General features: G+C 61.7%; 1 protein-coding gene across 12 annotated transcripts in view; it reads right to left on the bottom strand.

Annotated features, from left to right (window-relative positions):
- ARHGEF11 (Rho guanine nucleotide exchange factor 11) overlaps positions 1-13,484 on the bottom strand; it is an 85,752-nt gene that overhangs the window by 1,624 nt on the left and 70,644 nt on the right. For 11 of the 12 annotated variants that reach the window (XM_073323600.1, XM_073323609.1, XM_073323610.1 and 8 more), the window contains 13 exons: positions 13,155-13,280; positions 12,899-13,016; positions 12,317-12,495; positions 12,119-12,194; positions 11,247-11,414; positions 10,925-11,012; positions 7,800-7,907; positions 7,099-7,181; positions 6,504-6,746; positions 5,645-6,019; positions 4,856-4,948; positions 3,036-3,301; positions 2,562-2,747 (listed from right to left, as the gene is read on the bottom strand). In XM_073323600.1, coding sequence (XP_073179701.1) covers positions 2,562-2,747; positions 3,036-3,301; positions 4,856-4,948; positions 5,645-6,019; positions 6,504-6,746; positions 7,099-7,181; positions 7,800-7,907; positions 10,925-11,012; positions 11,247-11,414; positions 12,119-12,194; positions 12,317-12,495; positions 12,899-13,016; positions 13,155-13,280 — 2,109 coding nt within the window. The remainder of the gene's footprint in view (positions 1-2,561; positions 2,748-3,035; positions 3,302-4,855; positions 4,949-5,644; positions 6,020-6,503; positions 6,747-7,098; positions 7,182-7,799; positions 7,908-10,924; positions 11,013-11,246; positions 11,415-12,118; positions 12,195-12,316; positions 12,496-12,898; positions 13,017-13,154; positions 13,281-13,484) is intronic. The other variant, XM_073323608.1, reaches the window with a different exon arrangement.

The following is a 13,484-nucleotide window of genomic DNA, read 5'->3' as shown; positions in this document are numbered from 1 at the left end:
GAACTCACAACCCAGGCCAATGCTCAAACCACTGAGCTCTCCGTCCCCCCAATCATCAAGTGATCCATTCTGTCGCCCATTCCCAGCATCTGGCAAACAGAGGCTAGGGACACCATCCCTGCCCATCCTAGCTAATAGCCCTTGATGGAGCTAGCCTCCATGAACTTATCTAGTTCTTTTTTCAACCCTGTTATAGTCTTGGCCTTCACAACATCCTCTGGCAAAGAGTTCCACAGGTTGACTGTGCGTTGCATGAAGAAATACTTCCTTTTGTTTGTTTTAAACCTGCTGCCCATTCATTTCATTGGGTGCCCCTAGCTCTTGTGTTAGGAGAAGGAGTGAATAACTCTTTCTGATTTACTTTCTCCACACCAGTCATGATTTTATAGACCTCTGTCATGTCCCCCCTTAGCTGTCTCTTCCAAGCTGAAAAGTCCCAGTCTTATTAATCTCTCCTCATACAGAAGCCGTTCCATACCCCTAATCATTTTTGTTGCCCTTTTCTGAACCTTTTCCAATTCCAATATATCTTTTTTGAGGTGGGGCATCCACATCTACCCAGAGTATTCAAGGTGTGGGCGTACCATGGATTAATATAGAGGCAATATGATATTTTCTGTCTTATTATCTATCCCTTTCTTAATGATTCTCAGAATTCTGTTGGCTTTTTTGACGGCCGCTGCACAATGGATGTTTTCAGAGAACTACCCACAACGACTCTTTTTTGAGTGGTAACAGCTAATTTAGACCCCATCATTTTGTAGTTGGGATGATGTTTTCCAATGTGCATTACTTTGCACTTATCAACACTGAATTTCATCTGCCATTTTGTTGCCACTTCTGAGAGATCCTTTTATAGTTTGTAGTTTTGAGAGATCCCTTTGTAGCTCTTCGCAGTCTGCCTGGGTCTTAACTATCTTGAGTAGTTTTGTATCATCTGCAAATTTTGCCACCTCACTATTTACCCCTTTTTCCAGACCATTTATGAATATGTGGAACAGGACTGGGCCCAGTACAGACTCCTGGGGGACTCCATTATTTACCTCTCTCCATTCTGAAAACTGACCATTTATTCCTGCCCTTTGTTTCCTATCTTTTAACCAGTTAATAATCAATGAGAGGATCTTCCCTCTTCTCCTATGACTGCTTACTTTGCTTAAGAGCCTTTGGTGAGGGACCTTGTCAAAGGCTTTCTGAAAATCTAAGTGCACTCTATGCACTGGATCTCCCTTGTCCCCATGCTTGTTGACCCCCTCAAACAATTATAGTAGATTAGGAGGCATGATTTCCCTTTACAAAAACCATGATGACTCTTCCCCAACAAATTATGATCATCTCTGTGTCTGACAATTCTGTTCTTTACTATAGTTTCAACCAGTTTGCCCGGTACTGAAGTCAGGCTAACTGTTCCTCAAATTCTTTTTTGGCCTTCCTAATTGTATTTTTACACTTTACTTGCCAGAGTCTATGCTCCTTTCTATTTTCCTCATTATGATTTAACTTCCACTTTTTAAAGGATGCCTTTCTGTCTCTAACGTCTTCTTTTACTTTGTTGTTTAGCCACGGTGGCACTTTTTTGGTTCTCTTACTATGTTTTTTAATTTGGGGTATGCATTTAAGTTGAGCGTCTATTATGGTGTCTTTAAAAAGTTTCCATCCAGCTTGCAGGGATTTCACTTTTGACACTGTACCTTTAATTTCTGTTTAACTAACTTCCTCGTTTTTGTGTTGTCCCCCTTTCTGAAATTAAATGCTACAGTGTTGGGCTGCTGTGGTGTTTTCCCTGCCACAGGGATGTAAAATTTAATTATATTACAGTCACAATTACCAAGGGGTCCAGCTAGATTCATCTCTTGGACCAGATCCTGTGCTCCACTTAGGATTAAATCAAGAATTGCCTCTCCCCTTGTGCGTTCCAGGACCGGCTCCTCCAAGAAGCAGTCATTTAAGGTGTCAAGAAACTTTATTTCTGCATCCCGTCCTGAGGTCACATGTACCCAGGCAGTATGCGGATAGTTGAAATCCCCCTTTATTGTTGAGTTTTTTATTTTAATAGCCTCTCTAATCTCCCTGTTAATTTCTCAGGCACTATCACCATCCTGGTCAGGTGGTCGGTAAGAGATCCCTACTGCCAGAGCACGGAATTACTGTCCACAGAGATTCTGCGGTACAGTTTGGTTCAGTGAAGATTTTTACATCATTTGATTCTCCGCTTTCTTTCACATCTAGTGCCGCTCCCCCACCAGTTCTGTCCTTCTCATGTTTTGTACCCTGGTATTACTGTGTCCCATCAATTATCCTCATTCCACCAGGTTTCTGTGATGCCCGTTATATCAATATCCCCATTTAATAGGAGGCACTCTCGTTCATCCATCTTATTATTTAGACCTCTAGCATTTGCTGGGTCCTGGCCCTGCAGCTGGCTCCAAGGAAAGTGAGTGGCCCAGAACCGAGCAAGGGGAAGCATGACTATGGGAACCAGGTGCAGTGGGGGCGGCTCCAAGTCCGGGCAAGGGTTTCGGGGCACGTTCAACAGGGCTTGCGAGGTCCCTTCCACTTACCGGACTCGCTGGCTGCCGGTGCCCGCAGCCTCGCCGGGCAGGGGAGGGGCAGCAATCGCTGGCAGGGCTGGGCGGGCATTCCAGCCACCGGCCCATCTCCAGCGTGGTGACCCCGACTGGGGTGGTCTCGGCCGATGAACCTCTTCCCAGAGACCGCAGCAACTCGCGATGGGCCATCTCCACGTCCTGAAGGAACCAAGCGGGGGAGAAACAAGCTGGTGGGAATGGGGGGGGCCCCCGGCCTGACTTGGTGTCAGACCTCTGCACATCCCAGGCGCGCATCAGCCGTCTCACCTGGCCCCCCACCTGCTAGGACGACACCTGCAGGCTCCTCGCTTGGCCAAGGCCCCTCGCACTGCCTGGCCCAGGCAGCGGCTCCAAGTCTCACCCACAGGCAGAGCCCTAGGTGCTCCCGGAGCTGCGTAACAGCCTTGGTCCCGTCCCCCCCCCGACAGCTCCCCACCTCCCCCTCACCTTTAGCCTGGTGAGTTTCAGCGTGAGCTGTTCTATCATCCGGAAGATCATGTCCACGTCCTGGATCACCAGGCTGGGGGCGGGGGGTGGGGCCCCATCCAGGCTGCCGGGGCCCGGCGTGCTGTCCTGGTCGTGCTGCCGGGAGCCGAGGGCGAGGCGGGGCGGGCTGGGGGGCTGCTCTGCGAGGCTCGCTGGTGGCGTGGGGGCAGGGGGCTCAGTGGAGGACTCTGCGGGGCCAGAGGGCATGCTGACGTAGAAGTAATTCCCTGCGTTACAGGGGAGGGGGTAGAAAAGCTGCTTACCCTGTGAGCCCAGTGCCCAGGGCACTCTGAGCTCCCTGTAGAAACCTACAGGGCTGAAATGTGCAAAATCAGGGCCTGGTTCAAAGCCCACTGACATCACTGAGTCCTCCTCATTAGCCCTGTCTGCTTTCAGTTCTTAAAGTCCCAAGTCCTGGTTTCAGAACAGACGGTGCCTAAACTGGGAGGCAACATGGCCTAGTGTATAGAGCCCTGGGCCGGAACTCAGGAGTTCTAACCCCAGCTCTGCCATGGGCCTGCTGGGTGACCTCATGGCTGCGTGTCACCTCATGACCGTGTGCCTCAGTTTCCCCATCAGTGGGACTGAGGCCCTAAGTCGGGCGCTTCTGAAAATTCCACCCTTTGACGAGTGCCCTGATATGCCAGAGGGGGAATACGCCCAGCAGCGCTGGAAAATCAGCCCCCTAATCTGTTACTACCTCGATGTTGATTTAGGTGCGTCACTTTCCACACCCAGGTTTGAAAAATTCAGCCAGGATTCAGGTAGCGAATCCAGCTCCCTCTCCCGTAGCTGCATCCAGACAGATTCCCGGAGTCCCAGGCCAGAGGGGACCATTGTGACCCCCTCCTCCGACCTCCTGCGTAGCCCAGGCCAGAGACCTGCCCCCAGATAACGCCCAGAGCAGAGCTTTTAGGAGAGCCTCCCATCCTGAATCAAAACCGGTCAGTAACGGAGAATCCACAACCCTCGGTCAATTGCTCCAGCTGTTAAAAATTGATGCCTTATTTCCAAACTGAATTTCTCTCGCTTCAACTTCCGGCCATGGCTCATGTCAGACCCCCTCTCTGCGAGACCGCGCAGCCCATTATTAAATATTTGTTCCCTGTGCAGGTGCCTGTAGACTGCCATCAAGCCTCCCCTTAGCCTTCTCTTTGTTCAGTCAAACAGAGCCACGTCCTGGATTAAATAGTGTAGGGCCAAGAACTGATCCCTGTGGGACCCGACTGGAAACGGAGCCGCTCCGTGAGAGTTCTCCAGTTACATTTGGAGACCTATCAATGAGCCGGTTTTTAATCCATTTAATGAACATCGTCCTAGCTTTTCAATCCAAACATCAAGCGGCACCAAGTCAAAGGCCGTCCCGGAGTCATAGTCTATTACTTTGAGCAGGGACTCATCGGAGGCAGGGAAGCTGGTGGTCCAGCCCTGGGTACGTGCAGGGAGACATTTTCATACAGCTGGGCGGCGTTTGGCCTTGACCTGCCACCTACGAGTCAGTTACTACAGTCGCCTCTCAGGCAAACAACTCCTGATGAAACCAGGACGGGACCAGGCCATAAAGGACCGGCCCAGTTGCAAAGCAGGAGCCCTGCCTGATACTCTAATCCACAAAACACACTTCCTCCTGGAGCTGGGGATGGAACCCAGGAGTCCTGCCTTCCAGCCGCCCCTGGTCTGGCCAGCAGCCTCTCCCCTGCTTCCTCTCTTAGTCAATCTGCAATTCCCTTTCCTCGCCTTCTTGGGGACAATAGGGAAAAGGGTTTGGTTTTTTTCTTTACCATCTACATTAGCTGCGCCTCCTTCATGCAACTCAGTTTCTGATTGGCTGCTGTCTGCCAAGGGCGTGGCATCCTTAGTGCCCTCCACCTCAGCTGTGCAGAGACACCAGGGAAAAGAGCAGGGGGGGAAGAAGAGAAAATGTCGAGGGGAGGAGAGAGGGGGAGAGAGAAATTGATTGATTGAAGGACTCAGAACCCAATCACCGGCTGTGCCCAGCGAAGCGGCTAGTGCAGGATGCCCAGACAGAGAGAGGAGAGGGTTTGCAGCAGTCCGAGGGTGGCAGATCTCATGCAAATCACTGGGCTCGCCAGGCTGGCAGGGATGTAGTGACAGGAGGAGAGCGGCCGCCCTAGGAGCCAGTCACTGACGCGGCTGATTTCACAGCCCCCGGGCCCCAGGAGACAGGGCTGGACCGCACCCCCCTGGGATCGCAGCTGATACACAAGGGTTAACAAGGGACTGATGGATGTTTTAATCAATAGCGCAAGGATCGTTAGAGTCCAAGTGGTCAGGAGCTGGCACGTACCCCCCCCAGGGCTCGCTCACTTACCAGCCCTTCCCCGAACACCGCCACCCCCCGCTGGGCAGAGGGGAGGTGACCGACTGCCCTCGGCTGCTGGAGAGGAGCCCGCTGGATTCCAGGCGGCTCTGCCCCAGCAGATGGCCATGCAAAGCGGCTGTTATCCTAGTAGCCAAACACCACGGAGAAGGGGCTGGGGGGGACAGCAGGGAACAGCCCTAGAAGCCTGGAGAGGAGCCCCCCCCCCAAGGCCCCGCCTTCCCCCTACCTTTCCGGACCACTTTGTAGCCGACCTGCCCCTCCGCAGCCGGGGGCCTCTCCACTTCCTGGGACACCTCCCGACCACCATCCGAACTCCAGCCCGTCTCCTCCACGTCCCCCGCGCTCGGCCGGCTTTCCGGCTCCAGCTCTGTCCTGCCGCTGGGCGAGTGGCCTGTGAGACCAGCCCTGTCCGTGGTGGGGCCGCCCCGCCCCGCATGCTCCATCGACTGCTCCTGGCCGCCTGAGTCCTGGCTGGACAGCACCGAGTCCCAGGACTGCCCAGCTCCTCCAGTCACCGAGGGTGTGGGGGTCAGGTCGTCCTCAGGCTCCGGGTCCCGGCAGGGCAGCAGGCTGCACAGGATCAGATGCCGCAGGTTCTCCACTAGGAGGGGGAGAGAAGACGAGCACGTTGGGCCGGGCCCTGGCAGGGAATCCCCCACCCGGAGGGCTGGATGCAGGCTGGCTTCGGCGCCTACGCGTGCACCTCCTCACTCAGCCACAGGGGGCGCTGCAGAGCAATGCTGGGCACTCCCCCAGCGAGAACCAAGTGCCTGGTCCGATTCTCGGTCTCCCAGGGCACCCGTGGAAGGGGCGTGTCTGGAAACAGCTGGCCCGATGGGGTACAAGAGCACCACGGGGCAGAGAAACCCTCCTCCCTTCGTTTGGGAGAGTGAAGGGGCTGGTAGGACTAGCTAGAACTGGGCACAGGGCAAACCCCACCTCCAGCTCAGGTGTGGGTGTGTCTGTGTGTGTAATAAGAGATGGGGACGGCTCAAACCCAGGTTCTGGTTAAGAGAAGCAGCTGCCCTCCTCCCTCCCCAGGGATGGGCCCCCATAGGCAGCATCACGACCCAGCCTTCACTCACCATCCTCCAGGGCCGATTCGGCCAGCCCCTCTGTCAACACAAGCCCTGGGAGGGACAGGTGCATGCTGGGTCCTGGTCCCTCGGACGCCCCAGCTTCATCTAACTCCGCAGAGCTCTGTGCCGGCACGGGGGACGCCCGTGCCGCCTCCCCGTCTTCCTCCTCCTCGCTGCCTTCGGCTTCCGGCTCCTCCGGCAGCACTGGATGCTTCCCCTTGCCCAGGAAGTCGGTGGGATTCTCATCCGCTGGGCCGGGACGAGAGATCACAGAGGGGCATTTGGATTAGGCAGTGGCGAAGAGACAGGACCAGAAAGGGCTGGGGGTGGGGAGAGTGGCTGGGGGCTGGACCCCTGCACATCACCAGGAGATCAGAGCGGGCCGAGCGTGCAGCGGGAACAGGGGTCCTGGAGTGGGGCCATTCAGACACCTAGATCCTCGCACAGGAGGTTCCCGTTATCACCCCACATGCTGCATCGACACCAGAAGCCGCAGGGACGCACCTACCCATGCGCCCCCTACATATGGGCTGCTGTTCCGGGCTGTCAGAGCTCCCTGGCAGAGGGAATGGGGGGCACCCCGGCTGGGAGGGGAGCTCACCTGAAGAGACGTCTTCCACTTCTGCCCCGGAGTTGTCGGCTTGGGAGAGGATTGGGGAGACGTCAGGGTCTTGTAGGACCAGGCTGATGGGAAGAAGAGCTGAGTTAGACAAGCAGTGGCAGGGTACGCCAAGCGGCTGGGGGCCAAAGAGAGGGCCTAGGCAGGACCGTGGAGCAAGGCTCACTTGGTTGGAGGGCTCACTTCATCCACAGGATCGGGCCCTTAATTACCAATGGCTCCGAGCCACCAGCCGCTCTAGCCGCAGGGAGGGACTCAGCCCTGTAGAGGCCGGTGCCTCCAGACACGTGGCCCCTGGGCTGATCTCCCAGGGCAGCCAGCCAGCCTCAGTGGGAATCAAACCCGGGTCCCTTGAGAACTAAAAGGCAGCGTGAGATTCACAGAGCTCTACTCATGGCCTGGCCACTGGAGCGGGATAGTGAGCCAGCCCGGGGCTGGGGTTGAGTCTGATCTGTGCCCGGGTCAGCGAGGGCAGGCCTTAGCGAGAAATCCCCAACTGCTCCAAGCAGGAATGGAGAGCTGGCCCTGCCCCCACCCCCAGCCCCTTCCCTGCTGCCCCCCAGCTTCAGCTTCCGGACCAGACCCCAGGACCCAGCTGTGGCTGCTTAAAGGTCCTGAGGCCAGGATGTCCCCATTTCCCTCCCTGCTCCTGGCAGCGAGGCTCCCGGGGTGGCGCTGCTCACCTGGACGGGGCCGGCCTGTGGATGGGCAGCTCCCGGGCCCTGCGTTTGGGGGGGGAGGCGGCGTTCCTCATGGCGCTCTCCACCGCCTCCTCCAGGAGCTCCATCCACCTGCAGGCCGAGGAGAGGGGGCATTACGGCCCCGCCACCCACCGGCTGCTGCCTGCTCCGAGACCAGACACCAGGGCTTCGCCCCCCGCAGAGCCCCACCCACTCACGCAGAAGGGACTGCACCAAGGGGAGGGCGCCCTAACCCCCAGCTCTGCCGGTGCCCCTCACTCCCAACCCGCAGCCCCCGGCTCTCCCCCAGCTCTGCCGACGCCCCTCACTCCCAACCCGCAGCCCCCCAGTACCCCAGCCCCGGGCTCCCCCCCAGCTCTGCCGACGCCCCTCACTCCCAACCCGCAGCCCCGGGCTCTCCCCCAGCTCTGCCGACGCCCCTCACTCCCAACCCGCAGCCCCCGGCTCTCCCCCAGCTCTGCCGGTGCCCCTCACTCCCAACCCGCAGCCCCCCAGTACCCCAGCCCCGGGCTCCCCCCCAGCTCTGCCGACGCCCCTCACTCCCAACCCGCAGCCCCGGACTCTCCCCCAGCTCTGCCGACGCCCCTCACTCCCAACCCGCAGCCCCCCAGTACCCCAGCCCCGGGCTCTCCCCCAGCTCTGCCGACGCCCCTCACTTCCAACCCGCAGCCCCCCAGTACCCCAGCCCCGGGCTCTCCCCCAGCTCTGCCGACGCCCCTCACTCCCAACCCGCAGCCCCCCAGTACCCCAGCCCCGGGCTCCCCCCCAGCTCTGCCGACGCCCCTCACTTCCAACCCGCAGCCCCCCAGTACCCCAGCCCCGGGCTCCCCCCCAGCTCTGCCGACGCCCCTCACTCCCAACCCGCAGCCCCGGACTCTCCCCCAGCTCTGCCGACGCCCCTCACTCCCAACCCGCAGCCCCCCAGTACCCCAGCCCCGGGCTCTCCCCCAGCTCTGCCGACGCCCCTCACTCCCAACCCGCAGCCCCCCAGTACCCCAGCCCCGGGCTCTCCCCCAGCTCTGCCGACACCCCTCACTCCCAACCCGCAGCCCCCTACTACCCCAGCCCCGGGCTCTCCCCCAGCTCTGCCGACGCCCCTCATTCCCAACCCGCAGCCCCGGACTCTCCCCCAGCTCTGCCGACGCCCCTCACTCCCAACCCGCAGCCCCCCAGTACCCCAGCCCCGGGCTCTCCCCCAGCTCTGCCGGTGCCCCTCACTCCCAACCCGCAGCCCCCCAGTACCCCAGCCCCGGGCTCTCCCCCAGCTCTGCCGGTGCCCCTCACTCCCAACCCGCAGCCCCCCAGTACCCCAGCCCCGGGCTCCCCCCCAGCTCTGCCGACGCCCCTCACTCCCAACCCGCAGCCCCGGACTCTCCCCCAGCTCTGCCGACGCCCCTCACTCCCAACCCGCAGCCCCCCAGTACCCCAGCCCCGGGCTCTCCCCCAGCTCTGCCGACGCCCCTCACTCCCAACCCGCAGCCCCCCAGTACCCCAGCCCCGGGCTCTCCCCCAGCTCTGCCGACGCCCCTCACTCCCAACCCGCAGCCCCCTACTACCCCAGCCCCGGGCTCTCCCCCAGCTCTGCCGACACCCCTCACTCCCAACCCGCAGCCCCCTACTACCCCAGCCCCGGGCTCTCCCCCAGCTCTGCCGGTGCCCCTCACTCCCAACCCGCAGCCCCCCAGTACCCCAGCCCCGGGCTCTCCCCCAGCTCTGCCGACGCCCCTCACTCCCAACCCGCAGCCCCCCAGTACCCCAGCCCCGGGCTCTCCCCCAGCTCTGCCGACGCCCCTCACTTCCAACCCGCAGCCCCCCAGTACCCCAGCCCCGGGCTCTCCCCCAGCTCTGCCGACGCCCCTCACTCCCAACCCGCAGCCCCCCAGTACCCCAGCCCCGGGCTCCCCCCCAGCTCTGCCGACGCCCCTCACTCCCAACCCGCAGCCCCCCAGTACCCCAGCCCCGGGCTCTCCCCCAGCTCTGCCGACACCCCTCACTCCCAACCCGCAGCCCCCTACTACCCCAGCCCCGGGCTCCCCCCCAGCTCTGCCGACGCCCCTCACTCCCAACCCGCAGCCCCCAAGTACCCCAGTCCCGGGCTCTCCCCCAGCTCTGCCGACGCCCCTCACTCCCAACCCGCAGCCCCCTACTACCCCAGCCCCGGGCTCTCCCCCAGCTCTGCCGACGCCCCTCACTTCCAACCCGCAGCCCCCCAGTACCCCAGCCCCGGGCTCTCCCCCAGCTCTGCCGACGCCCCTCATTCCCAACCCGCAGCCCCGGACTCTCCCCCAGCTCTGCCGACGCCCCTCACTCCCAACCCGCAGCCCCCCAGTACCCCAGCCCCGGGCTCTCCCCCAGCTCTGCCGAAGCCCCTCACTCCCAACCCGCAGCCCCCTACTACCCCAGCCCCGGGCTCTCCCCCAGCTCTGCCGACGCCCCTCACTCCCAACCCGCAGCCCCCCAGTACCCCAGCCCCGGGCTCCCCCCCAGCTCTGCCGACGCCCCTCACTCCCAACCCGCAGCCCCCCAGTACCCCAGCCCCGGGCTCCCCCCCAGCTCTGCCGACGCCCCTCACTCCCAACCCGCAGCCCCGGGCTCTCCCCAAGCTCTGCCGACGCCCCTCACTCCCAACCCGCAGCCCCCTACTACCCCAGCCCCGGGCTCCCCCCCAGCTCTGCCGACACCCCTCACTCCCAACCCGCAGCCCCCTACTACCCCAGCCCCGGGCTCTCCCCCAGCTCTGCCGACGCCCCTCACTCCCAACCCGCAGCCCCCCAGTACCCCAGCCCCGGACTCTCCCCCAGCTCTGCCGACGCCCCTCACTCCCAACCCGCAGCCCCCTACTACCCCAGCCCCGGGCTCTCCCCCAGCTCTGCCGACGCCCCTCACTTCCAACCCGCAGCCCCCTACTACCCCAGCCCCGGGCTCTCCCCCAGCTCTGCCGACGCCCCTCACTCCCAACCCGCAGCCCCCTACTACCCCAGCCCCGGGCTCCCCCCACTCCCGACCTGCAGCCCCAGGACATGCCTTGGCGCGTGGGCTCCTCTCATCCCCCCAACGCCCCCAGGAACGTCGCGCGGCCCCTCCCCCCCCCGTCCTTAGACCCTTACGTGTTTTTCTCCGAGGGCGTCAGCGCCACGAGCTCGTAGATCTGGGGCCCCAGCTCCGAGGTGCAGATGATGAAGAGGGCTCGTTTGTCTGCAGACAGAGGGGAGAGGGACGCTATGGGGGACATTCGGGCCCCACAGGCAACCGGCGCATGGAACGGAACACAGTCCCGTCCCGTCCCCCCCCCCCCCGGGGCTCTGCTTCGGAGCTGTTCCCACCACCACGCCCCCACCGAGGGGGGAAGACGAGATTCTCCCTCCCTATCAATGCCCGTGCCAGCCGCCCGCCTGGGCAGAGCGCCCCCGGGCCTCTCCCGCTCCCTACCTGTGGCCACGGAGCGGATGAGCATGGAGTTGAGCTTCAGGACAGGGCTGAAGGTCTGCTTCGTGTCCGAGGAGCCCAGCGCTGTCTTGCTGTGAAATTTCAGCACCAGCTTCTCGTCCTGCTTCTGCAGCAGCACCAGGAGGTCCTCGAGCAGCAGCACATGCAGATCTGCACGGGCCAGACGCAGCCCCCAGGGGGTGAGGGGGTGTCAAGCTCAGCCGTGTCTCAAAGGCCTCGGTTCTCTCCCATCACACCCCCGGCCACCCAGCTCCTCTGTTTCCCCCTCTACGGTGAATCGGGAGCCAGGCTGCTCCATGGTGACCTGTCTGGCGTGAGCACTAAGGGACAGGCCAGATCCACCCCTAGGCGGGGATTTGCAAACCTGCTTTGGCCCCAGACTCTCATTGGAAGTTAAAAGAACTCAGGCACCTAACTCCCATGGTCTCCTTTGCCCAGCCTCAGAGAACAGGGACTAACTGGCTCAGTAGTGCCCTCTGCAGGGCTGATGGGGAGGAAGCAACACACAGGCCTGAAGACAAGTCACCCCCACTTTAGATCCTCAGGCCCTGTCCTGCCCTGCTGCGTCACCCCACCCCCCGGCTCTCTGGGGGCCAGTGGGGAAGATGGAAAGCTCACCCCTGCTGGGGAAGAACGGCAACAGCCCAAGAGGGAGACGCCGGTTAAGACGTGCGATCGGGGCTCCCTCTAGTGGAAGGTCCCCAGCGGATAAAAGCCTGGTAATGCTAGCAGCTAATAGAGTTGCCCCCTGCAGCTCCTTGGAGACCAGGGTCCTGGGGGGCTCTCAGGGGTGGGGGTTTTGGACTGAAGGCAGAGGGACGTGTCAGCCATGGGCCCTGCTGGAAGGTACATACCCAAAGTCTTCTCCTTGCTGATGCGCCAGCTCAAAGCCCCCTCGTGGATCATGCACCGGGAGGTGAGGTCGAGGTTCTGGGGGTGGGGAAGGCACGGTTAGTTTCTGGCTCTCCCTGGATGGGGACGGGGGGAAATCAGGACAGAGTCCCCTCCTGCCCCCGCGACCACCACCACCACCACTCCCAGCCGGGTGGTACCTTGAACTCGGCTGCCAGGGGGTTGCTGGTCCGCTCCAGAGACGTGGCATCCAGGCGCTTCTGGTAGGTCTCCAGCCGATGCCGGTTCTCCGCCCGCTTCACCGCCTCGTTCACGTACCTGAGGATCTCCCGGCACTGGTCACGGGCACGGCACAGCTTCTCGTGCTCCGGGGTCCCGCCTGCGGGCGGAGAGAGGGCGTCAGGAGCGGGAGGCGGTGCTGGAGGTTCTGGTCTCTCTCTCTCTCCCCAGGGCGAAACGCCCGTGGATTTCGAGGGCAGTGGCGCCCCACCTAATGGAGCCATTCTGGGGGAGACAGGGCTATGGGAACTGCCGTGTCGGCTCCCAGGCCCCAGCTAGTCCCACCCTGGGCCGAAGCCCACCTGGGCCACGAGCAAAGGCTGCTGCTGAGTTCAGTGGGCTAAAGACCCCTGCCTGCCTGCCGAACAGGTGCATGGCAAGCATCAGCAAGGCAAGCTCCCGCCACTGCCCTGCCCCATGGGGCCCAGCCACAGCCCAGCCCATGCACGGCCCCTCTGCTGGGCGTGGAGGGGACGTGGCCGCGCCGTCAGGCCCCCCTGTACCGTCCGTGTGCTTGAGGATGTTCTCCAGCAGCAGCGGGTACTTGGTCAGGCGCTGCATCTCGGAGATGATCAGGTCCTTGAGCTGCAGGCGTCGGCACTGCGGGTTGCTCTCAGCTTCCTGGGACGGAGGGAGAGAGACCGCTGCAGCCACCACATGTCGGGGGGACACGCGGCTGGGGAGAACCACGCCGTGGGCAGAAGCCCAGAGTTCCAGCCGGGGGGCTGGGGGAGAAGAGGTCAGTGGAGCTCACGGTACCTGCATGAAGATCTGGAAGCGGGTCTCCTTGCGCTGCTTGGTTTTGATCAGCTCCAGGGCGATGGACTGGTATGAGCAGAAACCAGCCGCCACCTGCTGGATTTCTTCCCGCGCCGGCCCGTCGAACTGGGGGCGGGGAAAGACAAAGGACCAGAGCTGAGCTGTCAGCCCCTCTGAAGAGAGTTGCTCAGCAGTGTGACCCCTCAGCACCACCCGGGACCCTCTCGCCCCAGAGACCCAGGGGCCGAACGAGCCCAGGATCTCGTCTCTGACGGTGGCCAGCACTAGCTGCTTCAGCGGAAGGCATAAGTTGTTCGCATGAGCTGTAGT

This window comes from Lepidochelys kempii, chromosome 24, assembly GCF_965140265.1.
Source record: "Lepidochelys kempii isolate rLepKem1 chromosome 24, rLepKem1.hap2, whole genome shotgun sequence".
Lineage (NCBI taxonomy): Eukaryota > Metazoa > Chordata > Testudines > Cheloniidae > Lepidochelys > Lepidochelys kempii.
Note: the sequence above shows the minus strand (reverse complement) of the source record. Positions and strands in the feature narration are given on the sequence as shown.